Below are 23,269 nucleotides of genomic sequence, written 5' to 3' on the forward strand. Positions count from 1 at the left end.
AAAGGGCAGCTGTGGGGGCAGGTTTTTGTCCCAACCATTCCAGTACAGACAGTTTAACCAATGGGCTGTCTGCTACAATAAGAAACACTTGACTGCAATCCACTGATTGTCTGCAACTTTGTGGAATAGTTTGGCCGCCCCTGCTATAGACAGTGAAACACTTGAGATCCTACCTTTGAACTCCTCATCCGTCAACCTCTTGTCGTTACTTTGCAAGTACTCCAACAGGCCCTCCATGGCCTCAGGATCCCCACGTGACACGCATTCAAAGAGGAGAGAGCGGTTGAATACTTTCATCACTTTCGGAGGGTCCTCACTTGGCCCGTCATCATTGCATGTCTCGGTTTTACTATGGAAGCAAAGAAAGCACATTTATTAAAGTGTTTCCATTTGACACAAGACAGTGACAACAACGCAGTTGAACTAAGAATTGGATTCCCCCATTTTTACCTCTCTTCGTGGATTGAATTCTTTAGTTGAAGATATTAAAATAAACATTACAATATTTTGCATTACAATGCAACATATATATCAATTAACAATATTCCAGAACACCCTCACAGCCCACAATAAAACATTTTTTCAAAGCTGTTATTAGAAGGTAAGATTTGTTAAACCTATCTCAGAAAATTACTATAGCATAACATAATTTTCAATATGTTACAATTTATGCACTGGCAAAAGTGATCTGTTTCATAACTACTTGATGTAACTCTTCCTCTGTTTTTTTTATAAAGATACATTCATTTTATTTATTTATTTTTCTCAAAATGTGTTACTTCAGCAGTGTTTTTTTTTTGTCCTAGCCCTTTTGGGTTTTTAAGTTTAACTCCTACCTTAAGTTATGACTCAAATAACAAAAATATCACCCACATGTTTCCAGCAATTTGAGTATTCCTTGCTTTGTATATTATGATGGCAGTTTTATACTGTACAATACAATATGAATTTGAAAGGATGAGAATTAAAAGGCAGAGTAAAGTTATGAAGATTTGAATATTTGAGTAAAAATATCCATTGGCAAAAGGCTTGTAAAACTGACTAAGTGTCTAAATATTTTTGCCCATACAGTGTAGGGCTCTGTTAGTAAGGAGCGTGCTGGGTGGAGGCTGTTGTCAAAATATTACCTCAACGGTCACACAAGGCACCAACAACTTACTCTCTGTTAAAATAGTGCAAAAAGACCTGCACTGTGTGTGCTGACATTTTTTACATGTGGCGCACCTCTGTCTCCAGAACTTGAAGGAATTTTTTTGGGGGGGACAGCATTTTCCCCACCACTGACCCAATTAAAATAAATCCATTCGGATAGAAGAGCCTTCTCACCCTCTTGGCAGTTTTTTCCTGCGTCGTTTCTGGTTACTTGTGTTCCTGTAGGTGCCGTAGTCAAAGAGGGAGTCCATGGGTGCTTTCTTTGGACCTGGAACCACACTTGATTCGTATATGGTGGCTTCCAGTAAATCCATCGGGTTGGAAATGCCCTTTTTGAAAGCACCTTGGAACTTCATCCGCAAGTTTTGCCTCCCATCCACAGGCTGAACCAGCTCCTGAGCTGCGACCTGACCACAGTCCTGACTAGACGGAGAGCCATTGGCGCTCTCATACAAGTCCGAGAACTCCGACAAGAAGTGCCCATCGTTCTCGGCCTGTGAGACGTCGCCGGGATCGACGGAGGCAGACGTGCCGACGGTATCGGCCTTGGACAGGGCGAGGTGGCATCTTCTCAGGAGGGTCGTAGCAGAGCGACCCTAAAGGGACGAAAGGTCACAAGGTCAATTTAAGAAGTTGCAGGCAAAATATATTCAACAAATTTAAAGGATATAATAGCTAAGTAAATTGACATTAGGGGAAACGTTTAAGGTTAAACGGCAGTTTTTTAAAATGATGATCTTAAATGAAGATTTCACATAAATTCTAAATGTAGTAATTCATTCCAATACAGTATGTTATCCTAGATTTCATAAAATGGCACGAGCAAAATCATTGTGTATGTGTGTCTTTTTGTCAATTCAAATACATTAAAAGGGATTTTTAATTTTTCTTAGTCAAGATTAATTTGTCTTGAAATTCACGCATAGTGTGTTACATTTTAAACCAAAATGGTAATCTTCTCAAATACTATGATAGAAAAAGGGCACCAAAGGACAACAGGATTAAATCTAACTAAATATGTTCACAGATTTCCCGGATTCTGTACCTCATTCATCCCTTTTGTCACAACAGTATGCCAAATTCTTTTTCAAGTCAAGTGGAAATGATGGCAAAGCATGCATTCAACCTGAAAAACACAAAGAGAAGTTAATGCATGGTCAATTATTATGATTATACATTGTTTATATAGAAAAAGATATTTAAACCAACATGAAAAGATGTTGCTGTCCAAAGTTAAGACAAATTGAAAACCGCAAAGACAATGCCAAAAACATTTAGGTGACTTTAAAGCGTGCTCTGTCATTGGTCGGTAAAATCAACAAGTGGAATCATTCTACCTGTACTTTTGAATGCATAAGTTACCCTCAACATCGAGTCATTTTTAATTTCTCAGTCACTGTGGCAACATATACAAAAAACATTGCCAATATGGACATCGTAGGCCTTAAAACAACCACTCAAATCCTGCATTGGCTCATGTCATTGCAATCTTATCTCAGGCCTGAAAGGGAACAAGACAAACACAAGAGGGATGTGATGTGGGGGTTCGGCCATGACTCACCCATGGATTATCATGCCGTTTCACATCACTTCACATTAGACTGACCAGTCACAAGAAGATGGTGTCTTTGATATACTGAGTAAGAAGATGTATAAAACAGATATGTGGGGACTCTGCTCTAAAAGTAACCCAAATCCAAGGTGAGAAGAAAGGTTAGGGAAAAAAATGGTCCTAAAAATGTGCTTTCATACTGCAGAACTGAAGTTGTGATAAGGCCCCATATCCCTAGTTTCATTGCATGCACACACATTACAACAACAGTATCCCACACTGGTTATTTAATTTTTTTTTAAATGAAAAGAGGCATTACTTCCACTAGTGATGAAAGAAAGGAGCCCTGAAATTTCAAGAATACCATATTAAAAGCATTCAAAAAATAAAAAATAAATATATATATTTCAAGATAAAATGCCTCTGTATCAAAAAATGAATTAAATGTCAACAGAATGCATTGTAAGCAAAATCAAACTTAAGGGTAAAAGTATCAACAACAAAGTGTATTGCTTCTAGTAAACACCAAATGTCAAACTTTGTATATTATAGCAAAAGTTGTTAAAATGGTGTTTATGGAAAAATGAAAATTGCATTTACCTGGCAAGGCTGAGTTTTTTTTCCCCACTTTGCTCCGTCAATATTCCTCCAGCATGTGGCAAAAAGTTCTTCCAATGCAACACACACGTTTCTTTTTCTGACTTTGGGCGGAGTAAAAGTTTGTCATTTAGGAACTTGGCTCCAAAGTAGGAACTGATGCCACAGTGAGACATGCAGTACCAGAATTCACCACAAGACGGAGTGATTCGACAGTAAAGCTGCACTATAAAATGGATCAATTGTTGGAAAAAAAGTACACAAAACATTTGGATGCATTATTTTCCAACATTTGTACTTTGCATTTCTTCAAGTGCTTCTGTAGGATTAAATGTAAAATAATTAAACATTTCATCATGTTACTTAATTATCTACTGTATGGAAATATAATGTGCACAGAAAAATATGTTTTTAAATTGCACAGAACAATACAAACATGCTAGAATCACATTATTTTAACAAAGAGAGAGCTATTTCAGTCTATCAAGGGAAGGGAATTAAGTTGTTTTGAAGTAATACAAAATATGTATTTGCAAGTTGCTTGTTATATTGGTTTAATTTAATTTGATTTGATTGCTTTCTTTTGGACATAAGCGAGAAGAAGAAAAATCATGAATCAATTTGAAAAAAAACAATGATACACTCAAGATAACAACAACAATCAAGACAAAAATAACAATAACAGAATTTAGTCAGTATGCACAAAAGGGAGTTGGATGAAGGACAGGCTAAAATGATTAATCTCAATACATTTAAGATGTTGAATGCATTTAACCATTGACATTTTATGATTACAGAACAAACATAAAACATAATTAACCGTTCCTAATGAGGATAAGCGGTAAAGAAGATGAATATTTAAAAGGATAACTTCACATCTCGACATTGTAAGCCACGTGGATAACAGCTGATTTGAGAATTTATCAATATGTTAACGATCTGTAGTGAAAGTAATAGAGTCAGGCACAACAACACAAAAGTAAAGCGACAATGTACTTAATTATTGAAATTGTTGAAGACCATGCAGAGGCTAAACAAAGCACATCAGTGAAGCACAAAGTGTTGTATTGCCCTGACTCAGACTTTATAGTCAAGATCGGCGTTCATTTTATTATAAAGATCATAAATAACATCGACCGTGGCAGAGAAATTGATCATGAATTTTTTCACTTTTTCCAGACACTCCTCTTCTTTGACTTCCCTGCCTTTGGACAGGGCCTTTAGGAAGTCTGATTTGTATGGGGCAGCAAAAAGGGCTGCCTGGAATTAAACACAGAATGTCAATTCTGGAAAAGCACGATCGCAAATCTATGGTATTTTACAAATGCATGGACTTGTGAATGTATACGAAAAAGAAAAAGCATGTCAGAACTCACCCTGAAAAGCTGCTGAACCCACCAACTATGGTATCGCCTCAGTGTCAATTCATATGCTTTGGCCACATTGAATCGAATGAGGTTTGGATTATTATCATCTTTTTCGCCATCAAGCAGGCTTTGAAGGAAGACTTGGATAAAGCGTAGAGTCCTTGAGATGGATATAAAGAGATTAGGAGCATGGACATCATTTAAAATATATACTTGTGTTCAAATTAGGACTTTTTTGTACCTTTTCAGCCACATGAGAGCCAATGTGGCTCCAACTTTGGGCCATTGTGATCCATGCATTTCCTTTTCCACCTCCAAAATCTGTTGAAGTGTCCTGAAGCGTCCTGGGTTGGTGTCATAGACGGTCTTGATTTTCTAGATATTTGAGCACAAATATTATATCTTAATTTGCGACCATGTCGAAGCATGTATTTGAAATTCATGAAGCATGGATGACTACAAATATAATAATAATAAAGTCTAGGCTAACTGTGAAAATAGAGGTTAGTTAAATAGATCTTGACATACATAGTTGTACTCACGGTAATATTTGCTAATATGTCCGACTTGATGGGGGCAAAGATAGTCGGCCCGAGGCAATCTGGAAAAAAAATTATATAGAGGAACTTACTTAGTTTCATTTAAGCACCAACAAACAGTAGAATGATTCACTTGAGGTGGTTAACCTTAAAACAACCCCAGAAAGGAGCCATAATAGTGTCTCTTTTCACAGCTTCATTAGTACAGCATTATCTTTAGTTGTTCTTTAATTAGGCTACCAGACAGGGAGAGTATTTGGTATCAGGAAAGTGAACAATGGGCCGCTATGTGGACCAACGTGGCTATTATTTGACCAACGGGGAGCTTTCAGATCCTGTCATTTCCTTCTTGCTCAGGAGAGCAAATCTTGCTGGACAAATACATCTTTTTTTCACCTAATTTCTCTAATAGATTAGCAAGGACCAACTTGATGTTGTACAATGTTGCTTTACAAATGTTTTTTCTTAAAAGAGTCTTAAATGAGAAAGACAATACCACTCACATCCTCATTTAATGGTTGAGTGGGCCTGAGTAGTTACTGGACAAAAGATTTCTTGGTCAACAAAAACAATGACTCACAAGAAGAAATGTGTTTCACCCAATTTGGTGCTTTGGAAAGGTTTCACATCGCAATTTCCGTAGAGAACCTTTGGCATATTAATACAGAATGAAGAGGCACAAAGATGCCGTATAGCAGTGAATAGGTGAGCGGAACACAACACCATACTAATCATTTTCACAACTCCAAATCCAGGGCAGCCAATTAAATTATGCATGATAAAACCAATGGGAACACTTAATCGGGAGAAATGTTATCTAAACTGTTCTTTTTGGAGTCGAAATAAACCTACAAACAATGAACAAAGCAAGCAAATATATCATTTTCTGTGCTCAAACTTGTCAGAAGGAACTAGTCCGTTACTTTTTGATATCTATATTCATATATTTGGACGCAGGATAGAATACATTGGCAGATATCAAATAGGAAACAAACTGCATACTTACCAAAGAATGGTGGAAGGTAGGATGCAGCCTCCAGAAAAAGCCTGGTTTCCACTTGTCTGTCAGCCACCAGTGGTCTGAACTGGTGCTCCAGTAGCAAAGCCATGACTTCCAGTCTGCACAGTCAGGTCCACTCAAATTTGACGGCAATAGACTGATGGACTTACAGTGACCTCCACAAGTCTGACTGACACACTATCAAGTGCATGCGAACGCACACGCATGCACACAGGATCGACTGATAACACAAACAAAAGCCTCATTCATCAAATGTTGCAGGTAGTTATACCTTGAAAAGTCTGAATTCCTAATTACTTTAAAAAATGGTAATACATAGTTTTATATTATTAGTATTTTAATAATAACCTGCCAGACGTGTGGTTAGTGTATCAGGTCCAGAGTGTTTTCCCGTGGGGAGTTTAAATGTTCTCTCCGGGATTGCGTGGGTTTTCTCTGGGTACTCTGGTTTTCCTCACAAATCCTATAACGAGGCTGGTTAAACACTCTAAATTACCCCAAAATACGATTGTGAGTGAGATTGTGCACTGTGATTGGCTGGCCACAAATCCCGGATTTTCCCCACCTCATGCCAGTTGTTCGCTGGGATAGGCTCCAGCACCCCCACACCCTTGTGGGGATCAGCGGTATGGAAAACGAATGAATAAAAGCTGGCTCACTTAATTTGTCGTTTGGGTGATTCCGTAGCGTGGAAGAAACCAGGAAATGCAAATAAATTCAAACGGTGGTAACCACGGATGACTCGGGTAAAATGTCTCTGCTTTAAGCAATAACAGATTATACATAATTGATGCCTACGTATTATATGAATTTCTACAGTCAAATATGAATGGGAGTATATTTTGGATGTGACTTTTAAAATGCGCTAAGTTAAGGGCTGCGTTTGCAAGCGAAACAAATGACGTCGGGTAGATGGAGCGTTTTGTTGTCTAATCAGTGGTTGCGATGGAGTCTATAAACTTGTAATGCAGGGTTGTCCAAGCTTTTTTTTTTAAATTATCCGAGAGTCGCTTTTAGAAAAATCAACGCATAGACGTCCAACCCATTTGAGTCAGCCGATCCAAATGGATTGGACGTCTATCCGCGTCAATGGCAACTGCAACGTTAAACAAAACAAAAAATACATTATTTTATGTCTCTAATTCTCAGTGCTAGTGAATCAGTTAAGGACTACACATAAAAACAATCCAGAGAATATATCAATATTTATATTTACACTATTGAAACCAACTTTACAGGAAAATAATAACCAAGATTAATTGATCACATTTTTGAATAAATCTATTTAAAACTAAACTGAAATGTAAAGTTTGAGTCAAAACAAAATTGTTTTTTGTGAAATATCACGAAAATGAAATAAAGTGAGGGAAATTTTGATCTAAACAAATTTCACTGTCTATATTTAATTTTCTTTTGGTATTTTGTTGTGTTTTTGTAGGTCAATGGCTCGACCGACCCTATCGACATATGCGCCCTATCGGCAGCGGACTCTAGGAGTCCAAATGGCCTGGAAGAAGGAGCAACAATGTCGGAGACAGGAGCAGTGGGCTCTCAATGCCAAGTACTTGAGGGAAGAGGGCGTCCGCAATCATTTTTACAACGAGTGGAGCTCCAGACACTGCTTCAATCAGAGGTACGCAGGGCAAATTGTGATTAATATCCAAACGTTGTGTGAAATGACCAGAATGGAGCCTTATTATGCATTTTTAACATAATTCTAATCAGGCCGCCTAGTCACAATACATTTGATGTCCATAGCAATTACATCAGAATTAAGAATGTCCAAAAAAGCCATGGAAATTGGATAGATTTATGTTGTCTGTGCTTTGACAGTATGTCAGCATACTGTCGACAGAAGTTGGAGGATGAAAAAATGAACAACCTGGAAGAGCGTAGGTTACGACTCAAGGCCATGCTGGATGAGGAGCAAAAGCAACTGGACATGGAGCTCAAGCAGCTGCAATCTAAGGAGGGTATAATGATGAAAAACGTACAAACGGAGAATTTGTTAAGAGGGGAAAGGAGGAAAAAGGTACCTGAAGTCAATTATAAGCTTTTTACCTCCTACCAGTGTCATTAACGTACATTTTTTTTTATTCTGCCTTGTTATTGTAGCTCGCACAGCAGCTACTGAGGGAGCATCGGAAGAGAACCAACCCTGAATTGCAACAGGTAGTACGTATTACTTTGATTTCAAGGCAAATCTGGTAATTTGCATGGTTCATTAAATGTGAAGATTTAAATAGTATACCCCAATTTTGTGTATTCTAATATGCCTTTATTTCTGTTGTAGTTACTTTTGCATTTAAATATTCTATAATAATTGTTATGGGATATGAATGAAAGGGAATCAGGGTAAATTGTCAAAGAAAATTAAGACGCTACTTGAACATTTAAATATATCTTAATTATTTCTCAAGTTCACATGCATTTTATTTGTTCGCAGGTTGAGACGGAATCAAAGCAAGATCATTTCAACCCGTTCCAATTACAAATATTGGAAAAGAAACCGGTATTTAAGATACCAAGATTGATCTATTTTCTTTCAATTATTCTCTTGTATAGTTGGTTAACCTAGTTTTTGTTTATATTATGTAACATTCAGCAAGAAGTGCAGGTACAAAACCAAAGGGAGATGACCCGAGAAGACAACATGGAGCTAGTAGAACACTCCGAGGAAAATAGGAATTTTGAAGATCGCAAGAGGGAACAACAACTTCATAAGAAAATGGAACAACTGAGAGCATTGGAAGAGGAGGTACGACTGCCAAAATCTACAATAGTAGATGTCAAGGAGGGGAAATGGTTCATGTTAAAATAATGTTTCTCTGGCCAAAGGCGACTTATCTCAAGAAGGAGGAAGAAACTATACAGATCAAGCTTTGGGAGCTTGACAGGTTGGAGGTAGAGAGGAAAAAATGGGAGGAAAGGCGCAAGAGGGCTGAAATGCAGTAAGTAAAGCTATTCAGGATTGAATCATTCAGGATTCTGGGAGGCTAAAATCCTTGAATAATTCTCCTAGTCGGCATTTCCTCACCCGACAATACCGAGCCCAGCTTAGAAGGCGAGCTCAGCAGGTGCAGGAAGAACTGGTGAGTCTTGAACATCTCTCTCAGAAAGAACAGTACTCACAAATCGATTTCAATTGTGGTACAAGTGTTCATAAAGTAAGGACAAAGATGAAAGCTGTCTGTATGCTCTTATATCCTCTAGAAGTCCGATTTTAACATATTGTCAGCCTTGCTGAAAGGAGAGCAAGATGTAAGAAATGAGGGGACCCGGAGAGAAAGGATCTTTGCTGATGCTGCTTGGATGAAGCAAGTGATTGAAGAGCAGCTTCAACTGGAGAGAGAGAGGGAGGCGGAGTTTGACCTCCTACACAGGTGAGCAGCAGCTGCAAAATGAGCTCGGTTGTTTTCGGAATCATGGGTGAACCACCCTTCAAGTGCAAATCTACAATATGAATTTTTCACGTCAGGGAGGAAGCTCAACGCGTGTGGGAGAAACGAGAAGCAACATGGGAGCATGAGAGGAAAGCCAGAGAACTACTCATGCACGAGGTGCCTTCTTAAGCAAACATGTCATCACAGTAACATATCAGCTCACTCAGAAACATAACCCAAGAAGTTAAAGGCTAAAGGGCAATATTGTGTCAAGGTACTCACGGGAAGACGGAAGCAGCTGGACCTTAAACTACGGAAGAAGCGTGAGGCTCAATTAGAATCCTTGAAGAAACGAGATAAATTGATCCAGGAGCTGGAGAAGGAGAACAACCACAGACGCCAGGAAAGGGAGCTAGAGGAGCACCATCAAGCAGAACAGGTGAATATGACTTTACAATTTAGATAACATTGCGAGGCAATTAAATGAACGAGGACTTTTTGTCATTGTGTAGTAGTAAACAATACATTATTTACTCGTATGTGTACAATGCGGCTATTATGTGTCCAGCTTGCAGAGCAGGAGCTCCGAGATCAATGTAGGTTAGAGGACCTGGAGGATGAGATGGATGTACAGCTCAGCCAGGATTCGACGCCAATGCATAGCATAATGAATAGAGATTTCCAGTCCAGTGTAAGTTTCGGATTCAGTGAACGGGTTGTGGAGGCAACGCTCAAATGACTGACCTAACCTTTTCTCTCTCATTCAGATGCACAACAAGGCTCGAGTAGCGTGGACATGAGCAACTGACATCAAAACAATTGTATTGGCCTTTTGAAGTGCCTTATGAGAAGGCCCCTGTGTTATCAGGGATTGAAAAGAATTTAAAAGTATATTTTATACCTTTTTTTTTATTTGACCTTTTGCAATGCTTCGCCTTTCCTTGTAGTTAGTCTTGATAGTCTGGAGGAATAACCGTGCATTCTGTAGCGATGGGGAAACTGCAACTATAGAGGGGAAAGCATATAAGTTCAACACGGCAAGTAGAAGGTTGGGATACACATGCGTTAAGTTTGACGGATCATGCACACTTACCGATCTTTAGAAGATTGTTCAATTGACGTTCAGGAGGCGGAGTTTGCAAAGGGTCAATTGTCTTGTTGATGAAACAAAGTCATTAGGTACATTTTAAATAAATTAATTTTATTTAGAAAAGTATTTTTTTTTCCAAACTGCAACTCAAACAGCTGCATCATATACAGTACAGTACATCCCTGCACTCCATTCAGTAACATCAGGTTGTGCTGAACAATCAGGAAATTGGCGGCTCTATCTGAAAATGTTGCACAACACGAGAGAGACCGGAGCACAAAACACGTGGACTTAAGCATGGTTTTTAGCACCGACTAGTTCTAACAACGCCAACAATTTACTAGCACAGGTAGTGCAGAGTAGAAAAGCAATGTCGTGTTGTTGAAGGTTGACAACGTACGCGTCGGCTGCATTCCCCGACGTAGACTTCTAACTGGCTACACTGATCATGGGAATTAGCGTTTACATTCTATAACCATTGGTATTGGAAAGCTTCACATGTGTAAATTAGAATTTGAAAGGGAGCAACAAATGTATGCATCTCTATGGGATGACCCTGTTACTGTACAATGAATGAGGAAAGCTTATGATGTGGTATTAAATGGATTCCCTAACAGTGTGCTTCATCCTATTGGCTTTTCACAAGAGGAGTTCTGGAACTTGAGGACTGTTGTGCTATTACACGGATAGGATTTGGTGGTAAGGAGTCCCATCTAGGCCAAATGATCAAACAATATAATAAAAACACAAAATGCATGCATATACCACAAATGTAAGAACAAAACAAACAAATTGAACCCAATGACTTGGTTGCTCGAGGTGGTTCAGCCCTGTAAGTGCTGTCAGTTGGTGTTTTCCTTAGTGGTGATGGTGACAAGCTGCTTAGCTGCCTTGGCAATATCATAAGCACATTGGATAACCTGCTGGGTGACAAGCTGCATGTCCGGTCCCGGGAAGCCTTCTGGAGGCAACGCCTTCCGGCATTCGTTCTGAAGCCTGCACGCGCTGGCCGTCAACAAGCGCAGAGAGCTCCTTACGGTCTCAGAGCGTGGCCTCTGCAAAAATAATAACAAGAAAAAGTTGAATGCATTTGCATGATAAGCCCAAGACACTCGTGAAGGCCCGGGTGTGGGATTGAAATGTTTTCTTACAATGTTAAACAGCATTTATTCACTCTCTTGAAAAGGCATTAAGAGAGAAATGAGTTTTCTTACCTTTGGAAAGAGCGCGGCCATTTCTGTTACAGCCACATGTATCCTTTCTGAGCAGGGTATGAAGCTGTGAAAAGATAATGATGGCTTGTCATTTCAACCAACAGTAGCCTACAATACTCTGCAGTGCAGTCGAATATACATTGCAAGCCATGCTCTTGATGCACTAGGTCGTTAATTATAAACATGTTTTTTTTTTTAAATCTGCCCTCACCCACACAAACAAAAAACAAACCCAATGCTGGGGTGGTATTTGTCATTCAACAGTTCCACTACATCTAATTCATGTTAGCTGAAAAAATACAGGCAATATCCATGTTAGAGCTAAAGACAGCTTTGAAATTCAGAAGAATAATTAAATCCTCAAAATTAAATAGTAAAATGCATATACTATTAAAATTTGTATTTGATATAATATTAACTCCCCAATTCTACCATTTTGAGAAATATACATTTCACATTCAAGGAAGAAACAATAATATTATAGACTTCAGGAATTGGGAATTGCTTTTTGAATTGAATGTTTCAATTATATTATGATGCACATCAATATGGGCAAATAGCTGAATCTATAAAGACAGCCATTGTTCCTGCTGAAAGTGAAACAAAAACACTAATTGTAACCAGTTTTTGGCTCAAAGCTCCTGACTTCTGCTAACATGACCTTTAATTTTGGAATTTAGAAAACACGAATGATCAGATCCACATTTAAAGCCTTAAGCTATCTTAGACGATATGGTTGAAGGGGTTTCTGAAATTACACGAGCATCTGCAAGAGACAAGGTTATGTTAGCCCTTTGTAAACATGGGGAAAAAATGATTAGAAAAACACTCATGCTGTCGAAAGTCAGACCCTGAATAAATCATAACCATGTAGCGTCAGATGGTAAGAAATATTGTTTGTGGCTAATGATTTATTAGTGGGTAAGAGAGTGGAAAAAAGGGTGGAGACAGAGAGAGATCAAACAGTGCCTGGGAGGCAGGGACAGAAGCCAGAGTACCAAGAGGAGGGGTCGGGGGATCGCAGGCTGAGTGGATGGAGAGGGGCGGGGGGCTTCTCAGCCCAGGGCACCAGAGTGCTGAAACATCCCAAACTGTGCCTGAGTCGGCGCACGCCCTCACGCTCGCACGGTCTGCTGATGGGCACGAGGCCCACGGAGTGGAAGGAGAGGCATGAAGATGCCAAGAAATAAAAAATAATAATAAAAAAGGTCAACAAAACAGAAAAAGAAGGCCCAGCACAAAAAAAGGATTTGAAATGAAACAGAAAAGGGAAAAAAATGTTAATAAAAATAAACTTTCGAACCTCTCGTGTTTGTTATCCTGGGCCGCTCGCAGAAGCTCCTGAATATTCTTGGTGATCTGCTCGGTTTTGCGGATGACATCCTCGGTGCTGGGTAGGGTGGAGTCCAATTCCACCTCCAGGTCGTCCAGCTCGGGGATGGAGCTGCCTTCCCCTAGTCGGCCGCTGCTCCTCAGCCTCCCTCTCCTGCACGCCCTTTTTTGGGGGGGAAAAAGGGGGATTTTTAACGCTCGGGGCGCAGGAAAAAGGTTGGATGATCTCACGGTTCTCACCCCGAATCGTCCACCTCCGAGTCGTTGAATGTATTGTCGTAATCGCTTTCAGGCATGCTGCTCTGCTTGTCTAACTTGGAGGCCTGCAGAGGAAGCGATTGATGCTGCATGTCATTGGGAACATAAAGCAGAAACATCTGTGGTGAAAATGCGAGTGCTGCGAGATCCCCCCCCGCCCAGGAATAAAACTGTAATTTACTATTTTCATTATTGCCAGCAAGAGTGTGCTCAACTGTCATCAAAACAATCAAAAGACCTTTGAAATGTGCTAATAAAGCTGTGAAGCAAGAAAGCCCAATATTAAAGCCATTTCAGTGATTACCGTTAGTACAGTCCGCTTGTTTAGTCTGCATAAAATCATTACAAATGCTGACGATGGAAAACCGCTTTTCCATAAAAAGCAAGGCTGCATCTTTAACCAATTAGTTTTGCACTTTGCCAGGATAAATAATACCGTCTAGAGAGGAATCCATGACGACAAAGTGACATTCGTGCCATGAGAAAAGGCGTGCGAGCTGCCAGGATGGCAAAAGGCCACATGGCTTCAGAAAATAATCTCAATGAATTGTAGTCTTTACTTCAAAAATTAATAAATGAATGGTTGGGTTTATGATTGATAATTTTAACACAAAATCTAAAAATATATTTATAATGAATTTCTTTTCATTTAGTAAATTGGCAGTGAGTGGATTGACTTAATATTGTGGGGAGTGTACTCTGCTCTAGATTTTGCACCAAACCGACTCTTCCTACTCCTCACATTGTTTTCCGTATACAATTTGACTCAATATAGTGGGGAGAAAGTCTCGACTATTAGTATAGCCAGCAGACGAGGGCTACGTAGATGACAGAAAGTGTTTGACGGTGAAAAGGGCTCATGCAGAACGGCAGGCAGGGAGCAGAGATCGATCACAGAGTGAGGCGGGAAGAAGGCGGTGAAAAATGAAAGCACCCAGTGGACTTGCTGCGTCCTGCAAGGTGTGGCCCGCATAAGGAAGTACTTAACCTTTAGATTACTTTCATCCTTGGACCAGGACAGGGTGGACGGAAATGAGGGGAGGGATGAAGAGGTGGTCACAAAAGCACCCTTTTCCTTCTAAAGATGTGGTCCAAATCACATTTTAGAGAGACAAAGAACTTGTTAAATTGTAAAAAGTAGGGGGAAAAAATAAAAAAATGGATTAAATCAACTACTAAAATCTGTCCACTGAGATCTCATAAACCCCATAGGTAAGCAAAACCTTAACTGCGTGTGAAAGGTAATTTTAAGTCATACTGAGCGTTCCCTTGTATTGATATCATGCAGACCTTTTCTAATAAGAAATAAAATTGATCAACAATAAGAGTTAGCCATTTGAAATAGACTGCAACATCATCCTTTAAACCAAACAAGAAAAGCAGATGGCTTCATGAGTTTGTCATGCAGTACAAAAACACAGTCTTTGTATGGTTGTTTTAATGCTTCATCAATATAAAAGACAGTACAAAACTGCAAATTAAATCACGATAACAGCATTTGCGATCAAGTCCGACTAATCTATATGTAAAAAAAATAAAAAGGACAAGAGCACACCAGTTATCAAAACCTGTAAATGGCCTTGCAACCTTATCAGAACCGGATAGGATTAGGTGTGAGTGGATATAATTGTGATTTTAAAGACGCCCACATTAAGAAAAAAAAGAAGGGAAACTGAAATGGAAGACAGACAGAGGTGAAATGGGGCCAGTGGGGAGGAAAAGACAAAGGAATGCTGGGAACAGGTCTTACTTACATGAGGTGGAAAGGGATGCAGGGTAGGGATAGCCTCCTCTGGATAAGGACTTTCCCCTTTAGGGAGATAGGGCTTCAGGCCCGAGCCAGTCTCGTACATAGACATGGGCCGACTGGCCCGAGCGGATTGCCGGCGTTTCAGGGCCGAAGGACTGGAAGGGTCGGGATAGTCTGACGTGCTGGGGATCTGATAGATATTGGCTGTGACCTGCCGCCTAAGAGAGGTGTTCTCACTTTGCAGAGATTGCAGCTGGAAGAGACGGTCAGCAACACACTAAGAGGCAAAGCAAGCCTTCAACCACTACAAGTCACAAGAGGATTGCCTTTCTTTTATAAGCTTCAATTGAAAAAGCCAGTGATAAGCAAGCAAAGGACTGTTTGTCAGCTAGGTGACGCAAGGTGCAGGTGGAGGCAGAGTAGCAGCTACAGAATAAGAGTTACCAGCAATGGTGATTTAAGAATTTTGTGCATCATTGCCCTCGCAACGTTTCGGTTGTGGATTGATGTCGAGCGTTGTGAGGAAAACTCTAATCGTCGTCTTATGTATCGTTTATAAAAAACTGAAAATACCTATTTAGAGATTTCAAACAAGACTGTGCTATGTGTCGAAATCTGGTTGCTTAAACCGACTATACTGTGTGTAAAAATCTAAATGACCTTTGTCAAATGTATTCACTTAATCTGCCTTTTCTGCCTAAACAGTAAAAAGCAAATACTAGATAATTCACACAATAGGTCTAATCTAAAACCCAAAGATGATCATTTAGGAAAAAAAAAAACTAGATGACTCTAGTATAATCCGTAATGTCTACATTTCTATGAAACATTTGGGAAAACAAGTCAAACAATGTACCCAAATGTTCAATAACGACAATTAATGTGATGAAGCAAGTCACACACATACAAATTAAGTTAGTCATGATCACCTATGTAAAAACAAACAGACAGACAAACAAGAAACATGCATTTGAAAATGTTCTCGTTAGTAACATGACAATGTTTTGAAATACTAAAGGACTTGAAATCGCGACATGAACTAGCGTGACCTCCTCTTCAGATGACTACAAGTGAGCATGCTGGCCAACAACAGAGGGAGGGTGGAGCAGAAGGGTGTCACAGCTGCCTTCCTGTTCCCAAAGTCATGCCCTAATTACAAAGCGGCACAGACTGGAACGCTGTGCCCCCCACCCCTCGCACCAATCCCCACCCTGACTCAGTCCTGGCCCTCGTGTTGTTAGTGATCTGATTGCTGGAGTCCGGCGAATACCTTTTTCTGCATTAGTCGCAGCTCATCGCTCAGATTGCTGTTGGCTTTCAGGAGATGCTGGATTTTGGCCTCGGAGGCCGAGAGCGCGTTTTTCACCTCAAGATACTCCTGCATGGTGATAGGTCCATCAGAGAGATCAGAATCTAGGCTCTGTTGGGAGCAGCGCAAATGTACGTCATTACCAAGAGCCACAACTTTATCCGAATGGGAAGTTTCATTTAAAAAAGTCAAAGCATCTTACCTTTGTCCTATCTCCTTTACTTGAAGGGACCTCCTGATCCGTATCCTCATCTGATGCTACACTGTCGTAATCGGGCTGGTCATTATCCTGGCTATCACTGCATGGCCTAGTAGACATGCTCTTCAGGATAAGTTCCACATTGTCTGCGATCAAAAGACGCAATTTGGAATTACGAGTATTGGATGGAATTTGGTTTTATTAGCAGCCATATAGCACAGACAGTTGCTTTGACACCACCAGGTCAATTTTTTTAACCAGCTAAATATGCTTTAGCGGGAGGTCTCACCTGTTGTACTTATTTGGTAGGTATTATCGTACTCACCTTTAGGGATGGTTACTGATCATACTCACCTTTAGGGATGGTTACTGATTGTACTCACCTTTAGGGATGGTTACTGAATTGCCTTGTTGTCTTCGCTTAGCATCACTTAGTATGTCAATCACAAGAGTTGCAAATTCATGGGCATTGAATCTTGCAAGTTTCTGGCGTCCCTAAAAGAAAAGAAAGACCTTATGAGAACAGTATAGGAAGTGAGAAACAAAGCATTTTTTTTGGAACGCCAACTTGCCTGGTTCCTTGTTGATGAATACTCTGGATTAACAGGAAGGAAAGGCACCAGAGTTGTCTCCGTCACAAGAGCACTGTGATTCTGTGTTGCTAACCACACTTCAAGAGAATTGAAGAAACACAAACAAGTGGTTTTATGTGAATATCAGTGAACAAATAAATATGTCAAGAATACAAGTTTGTGCAAAACCTCTTTCCATGTGAATTTAGTAGGGAGCAATAATGAACTATTACGCATAACTCGGCTAATTTCTACCAGCATGAGTGTCCTCGTCTATGCGCAAGCTTCCAGCCCTACAGCAATGCGCTCACAGCAGTCATGCTGTGACATGTTGCAAACTTGGCAGACGTGGTGTCCTAAAATATCTATTATTTTCCATCATTTTGAAATGATTTTGTCCTACTATTTTCAGAAAAGGAGCTTTTTAAATAAACCAAAATATTGCACCCCTACTAATTACAGTGCAAACCATCTCATATCACAAAAAAAACATAAATCAGGTCCCTCATATTTAAATACTTGTTAAAACAGGTTGGACTGGAAATTTTACCTGCATCAGTCTCTCGCCTGTCCACCTCATCATACACATCCATGGCCAGCTCTTCAAATAAATGATTACTTAGCTGCAAAAGAATCAGAAAATAGCTTTTGAAATGTGGAAAATAAGACCCAATGAAAATAAAATATTTGCTATGGTACCGTGACTTACTGACTGCAGCTTCTTCTTTGCTGCCTTGGCCAGTTCGGATAAATCTAAACTGCTATGGTGAGATAATAATTGTCAGCAAGGGGCTGAGGAAATCTAACATCTAACATTTGTCAGCATGCCATTTGATGATACTTACACATTCCTTTTTCATCAAGAGATTGCAAAAACAAAAAAACCCAACCACATTAAATAGAGGACACATTTGAGCTTGTTCAGTGACAAGAACAAAGGCTATCGAGCGACACAATCAAAAGACGTCCATTTTCTGAGCCACCAAAAGTAGATGTTTCAGCGAGTCCCAACAAGCTACTTCAAAGGAAAAACTACTACCGGGAACTGCAACTGTCTCGCCTCATAGTTAAAACCACTCAGTGAGAAAACAGTGTTTAATAGCTTACCTGTCAGCCATTTGAGGAACAATGAAGTGCAGCCCATTTTTATGATCTTAACAGGACAAAAAGAATATTGTGTACTTCAAAATCAAACCACAAACAAGGGGGAAAACAGCTATCGAACTTTCAGTGAATCACTACCAAAAGCATAAACAATATTTTCTGCATTTTAATAAATGCATCAGTTTTAAACAACCAATGGACTAAAACTGCAGCATACCTGGTTTTCTTCCACACAGGTAGAATGCCAGCCGATCTGTCAACTCATACTGAATTTCCACTAGTCTATCTGCCAGTTCGTGATGTCCCGCCTCTCTGTGGTGACACACATTAGAATCTTAGAAGACTCCAAAGGAAAATGAAACAAAATCACTTATAATGACACCACTAACCTGGCATAGTCAATGGGAGTTTTGCCATTGCTATCTGGGGCTCCAGGATCGGCGCCGTAAACAGTTAAGAGTTCCGCTTGAGAGACTTGGCCTGCTTTTGCTGCCACATGCAAGGGAGTGTTTCCTTTTTCCTTAAAAAAAAACATATTAGAGCAAAATTCAAAGGCAGTAGGGGGTTTAGGGGTTTAATACAATCTAGGTTCTTTTATATTTGGACAAAAGATGACTCACATCATTGACTCTACAGTGCTACCTCTACTTATGAACATCTCTACATGCTAAATATTCAGGTTATGAAACGCCTGAATGAGGACATTTTGTCTCTAGAAATGGTAAAAATTAGTATAATAGGAAACTTACAGGGTGAAAAAAGTTTGCTTGAGCTCCTAGTGAGAGCAATCTCAAACAGGTTTCAAGATTCCCAGTGCGAACACTTGAATGAAGTTGCTAGAAAAAGGAAAAAGACAACTTATTTTAAACAATGAATTGGTATATTTTACTTGTTTGCAGCAGGAGTGATTCACCTCACCTTACTCAAGTCTTTGGCTGTTGAGCTGTCATCCTCCCGACAAGGTATGCGGTGAACAAATGCCAACATCTGATATTTAGCTTTGATGAATTCTGATTTGTTGGGGCTATATACGTGAAATGGAACAGGTCAGAGAGAGGCACGTAATGAGGAGTGCACGTCATGCAAAGAAAATGTAATTGTTTAAAATACGAACAACTCACTGCAATTTGTCCTGGGGGTTGGCTTTGCGTTTTCCACTCATTACAGACGCTGGGTCCAGAAGAGAGTGCTCCCAAATTGAATTAGCGCCATTGCTGTACAACATCTGAACCATCTAGGTGAAATGGAATACAAACAGTAATTACTTTGCTCGGGTGATTCACAGGAATGCAGTAACTCACTTTAACTTAATCCAAAATGAATACACTTCAGAGTCGAAACCAGAGGTTTTTATACAGTAGTATATAAATAAAAACAAGATTTTTTTTCCTATCTGACATGAAATATATTAAGGTCAATTAGGACAAATAAAAGTGTGATTAGTTAACTGATTGGATTACATCAGTAGACAACTAATCCATTTGAATTTGGAGCATTGCCACCCATCCCATCTTCAAACTGAATGGACGTCTAATAATGCCAAGCTAATTAAAATTTACAGCAGAAGGATGCAAAAGAGCCACACGAGTGGATGTCTAGCATCGGTAATTGCACTGAAAGAGTTCAATTCTAGAAGGAGATTTGTAGGTTTTGTGTCCCAGAGTTAAATGTTTTGGTCTGGAATGCACATCTCAACCAAAGAACAAGAAAGACATTGTGTAGGTGCTGGGTGAAGCCAGTAAGAGTGTGTCACACAGTGAAACCAGTTGTGCCATTGTCCACAGTGAAACGATTACTGTACGAAATGGGCAGAAAACAGAGAATGAAGGCATTACTTCGAAAGAGAGAAAGTAGTATAATAACAGTTTGTAGTTCCATGCATTGTGTCAAACTTGTTAAAAACGTTTCTGTTTTCTGATAAAGAAAAATGTCAAGGTTTTGAAGTGGCCATTCTCAACCCAACTGGAACCTAATAGCAAAGTGGCATTTAAATTTGGTATGATAATACCAGTTCTGACACAAATACAGTACACTATACAGGCATTAACTTTAAATATATTTTTTATTAAATGATTTAAACTTCTGACTTTGAAGAAAGTCATTAAAATTGGCCCTAAATATATTTGTGTAATTATTGTGATAAAATAAAAATACTAATTTTTGTCATCCTAGCTGACCCACAACAGGGAAACTGTTTGGGTTAAATTTCATGTCAGACAGTAACAAACAAGACTTGTTTCAACTGTATATTTTATACAAATACAAAGTATTTACTACAATGTGCACTCTGATATTTATTTGGAACATATTTTCACACATTTGGATGAAAAATTTCCCATTCAACATCTAGTAAATAACACTCCCTTTGACTATAACGTATAAAACAAACCAAACAATAGGGAAAAAGTTCAGAGTAGGAATTACTTGTAGCTGTGTAGGAGGCCATGGCGTTTGAGTCAGATGGCGGACTTGTGAGCTGTGCCTGCCCAGACTTCGATGAACACTGCAACACTCATCACAAATCAACACACCCCTATTCACTGAGGCCCAGCGGGGTTCTGTGCAGAAGGAAATGCAACATTTCTAGCCATCTCATATTTACTGTATGATATCTGCATTACAGATTATTAAAATTGTTTCTCTCAAAACCAAGCCTGAATACAAACAAAAAAAAACATGTGTTGTTAATACTGCAAAAATCAATAAGATTAATCTTTTTTTTTTTAAATAGTTCATGGTCAAGGTAAGTCATTTCAGCAATATAGTAGAAAGATGAACTGAAGCATTTTAAAAGTGTTATTTCTGGGAGGAAACATAAAAAGGGCAGCTGCACACAAACTTGCAACATTGATCCAACCATCGCTGACAAACACATAACTTCCTTGATAGCAGTAACGGTACTTAGGCAACACTACCAGATTCAGAAAAAAGCATGAAAGATTTCAAGGTTTATTTGAACCCACAATGCTTCTCCAAACCCTGAAGAACCGCAGTGTCCACTGTATTGTAGTGTGTGATCATTATTATTAACAACCACTCTGACCCGAATACCACATTTGTGTGTCTGCCAAAAAAAAAAAAAGAAAAATCAAAGAAACAAAAGAGAAGAAACTCATTATGTCCTCTGCTACAGCTAATAAATAAGACTGATAAAATTGATTGATGCTGTCTGGGATAGGACAGCAGCTGAAGTGTAGTAGGAACAGCTGCAGGGGTTCCTACTCAAATTCATGGCGCCAGGTTGTAATTTTAAGAAGTCTCACCCAAACTACTGTCTTTAAAGACCTCTGCTCCGGCGGCCCCCCTTTACCCTCACCTCGACAAGTGCTGCTAAATTTAATAGCAGATCTTGAAATTCTAAAAATATTCAACTAACAACTGGTCATGCTTGCAGGGAGGGAGGGGCAAGTGAGGCCAGCTGCTGTTCAAATCTTAACCTTAACAAGTCACATTGACCAAATGAGCATGCAAAAAGCTTAGGAATCACCCATGTTTTCTCCATGAATCAAATATGCCGTTCATTATTCAATATATAGTAGCTTTTACAGGATATGCCTCCCCCAAACATACTTCAGAATTGAACACAGTCGGTCAATTCAGTCTCAGCATCCTGTTTGGCTTCCTGTGCTTTCTGAAAACATCACGTCATACTACAGAAAGGGGATTTCATGTGCAAAAATTAAAGTATTAATAGACAGGATTTCAATTACTGGTGACTTTGGAATGTTATGGCGCTGCTACATTAGATTTCACAATAAGTGAAGGGAAATGCAGGATGATATCATCCTGTCTACTGGCAAAGACACTAGGGTGGGTGTGACCTTATGAATTCATTCAACGTTAAACAACTCTGGTCATTCACAATTCAAACATCGGATCATTTGAAAATGTCAACAAAGCCACAGACAGATCGTTGCTAGGTATTGATCTCTTTTAAACAGTCTGATGGTAGAAATCAAACAAGACTAGAACGGAAGCGGTCTCTTGAGGTCAAATAGCATCCTCCCTTGGGAACTCGGCTAGATGTCAACAATGCTAAACTTGTCACAGATCTTAATAAACTTTAAAGTCGACAGCAGCACGGGTGGTGGGCAAAGTACGTACTAACAATCCGATTAAAATCGTGCAATACGGAAGTGGATCGAGTGTGAAGAAACCACACGTCAACGTGATGTGTCGAAAAACGGAAACGAGCTAATGGTGATCTTTTATTTGGATGTGATCACTTACCTGGGACGGAACAGTCTGCACACACCTCCGTGTTCCTCATGCGTTTGGACATCCTTAACGGTGGAATTGCTTGTAGAAATTAGCTCGGTATCTCGGCAATCACGCTGATCATTGATGACTCCCTGGAGATACCTTCCGCGTTAGCTAAAGGCTAGCCAATTAAAGGCAATCCGAAACACAGAAACACTACGTCTAATCAAGCTTGGTTTGAAAAACATTATAACGCCATTCCCGCACGGCGATGAATGCCGATTAAAGTTAGCTGACTTAGCACCTGGCTAGTCGACAGCAGTACGCTTAATGGGACGATCTGCGGTCCGTGGTAGACAGACAGCTTGAGCCGCACCACTACAGTGAGCTTCAGGGTCTTGCTGTCTGCTCAGCCCCATTGCTAAACCCCCAGTTCTGTCTGACAGGATTATCTCCTCCAAAAATACTAAAAGATCTCAAGCGTTTCTCTTAGATTTTTACATTATTATAATACATAAGTTTAGTACAAAAAAATTAATTACTTTTTTACCCTTATTGGAATGTGATATTCTATATATCACCCTGAATACACAAATGAGGAAAAAATATCCAATTTTTGGTCTCTCCTCT

At 39.5% G+C, this 23,269-nt stretch overlaps 4 protein-coding genes across 15 annotated transcripts in view; 1 reads left to right on the forward strand and 3 right to left on the reverse strand.

Annotated features, from left to right (window-relative positions):
* LOC144195875 (transient receptor potential cation channel subfamily V member 4-like) overlaps positions 1–2,281 on the reverse strand; it is a 12,659-nt gene extending 10,378 nt beyond the window's left edge. The window contains exons 1-3 of the mRNA XM_077715736.1: positions 2,198–2,281; positions 1,327–1,748; positions 174–349 (exon numbers count right to left, since the gene is read on the reverse strand). Of these exons, the coding sequence (XP_077571862.1) occupies positions 174–349; positions 1,327–1,748; positions 2,198–2,206 (607 nt within the window). The 5' untranslated portion in view covers positions 2,207–2,281. The remainder of the gene's footprint in view (positions 1–173; positions 350–1,326; positions 1,749–2,197) is intronic.
* A 2,044-nt stretch (positions 2,282–4,325) lies between these two features.
* Positions 4,326–6,349, reverse strand: LOC144195723 (glycolipid transfer protein-like). The gene is made up of 5 exons (XM_077715535.1): positions 6,214–6,349; positions 5,211–5,269; positions 4,910–5,043; positions 4,678–4,828; positions 4,326–4,561 (listed from the first exon to the last, which is right to left on the reverse strand). Exons 1-5 carry the CDS (start codon positions 6,314–6,316, stop codon positions 4,379–4,381), a joined length of 630 nt encoding a protein of 209 aa, XP_077571661.1. The 5' UTR covers positions 6,317–6,349; the 3' UTR covers positions 4,326–4,378.
* A 483-nt stretch (positions 6,350–6,832) lies between these two features.
* LOC144195107 (trichoplein keratin filament-binding protein-like) lies at positions 6,833–11,310 on the forward strand. Its single transcript, XM_077714507.1, has 13 exons — positions 6,833–6,974; positions 7,667–7,861; positions 8,062–8,260; positions 8,344–8,400; positions 8,675–8,740; positions 8,834–8,986; positions 9,067–9,179; positions 9,251–9,320; positions 9,442–9,611; positions 9,707–9,788; positions 9,886–10,050; positions 10,180–10,302; positions 10,379–11,310. Exons 2-13 carry the CDS (start codon positions 7,671–7,673, stop codon positions 10,409–10,411), a joined length of 1,422 nt encoding a protein of 473 aa, XP_077570633.1. The 5' UTR covers positions 6,833–6,974; positions 7,667–7,670; the 3' UTR covers positions 10,412–11,310.
* On the reverse strand, positions 10,792–23,071 carry LOC144195105 (ARF GTPase-activating protein GIT2-like). 12 transcript variants are annotated; one of them, XM_077714502.1, is made up of 21 exons: positions 22,670–23,071; positions 20,864–20,997; positions 19,561–19,673; positions 19,358–19,463; positions 19,189–19,275; positions 18,829–18,959; positions 18,657–18,751; positions 18,443–18,488; positions 18,045–18,096; positions 17,886–17,958; positions 17,336–17,433; positions 17,147–17,258; positions 16,767–16,909; positions 16,526–16,675; positions 15,260–15,508; positions 14,494–14,583; positions 13,488–13,570; positions 13,219–13,410; positions 12,914–13,045; positions 11,916–11,979; positions 10,792–11,756 (listed from the first exon to the last, which is right to left on the reverse strand). In XM_077714502.1, the coding sequence occupies exons 1-21, from the start codon at positions 22,719–22,721 to the stop codon at positions 11,544–11,546; spliced, it is 2,415 nt and encodes an 804-aa protein (XP_077570628.1). In that variant the 5' UTR covers positions 22,722–23,071; the 3' UTR covers positions 10,792–11,543. The 12 variants fall into 12 exon arrangements, with proteins under 12 accessions (XP_077570628.1, XP_077570619.1, XP_077570629.1 ...); XM_077714493.1 differs by lacking the exon at positions 12,914–13,045 and having other exon boundaries at positions 13,488–13,591; positions 18,045–18,093; positions 22,670–23,069; XM_077714503.1 differs by lacking the exon at positions 14,494–14,583 and having other exon boundaries at positions 12,914–13,048; positions 22,670–23,069.
* Positions 23,072–23,269: the final 198 nt, after the last annotated feature.

The sequence above is a fragment of the Stigmatopora nigra genome, chromosome 4, assembly GCF_051989575.1.
Source record: "Stigmatopora nigra isolate UIUO_SnigA chromosome 4, RoL_Snig_1.1, whole genome shotgun sequence".
In the NCBI taxonomy this organism is placed as follows: domain Eukaryota; kingdom Metazoa; phylum Chordata; class Actinopteri; order Syngnathiformes; family Syngnathidae; genus Stigmatopora; species Stigmatopora nigra.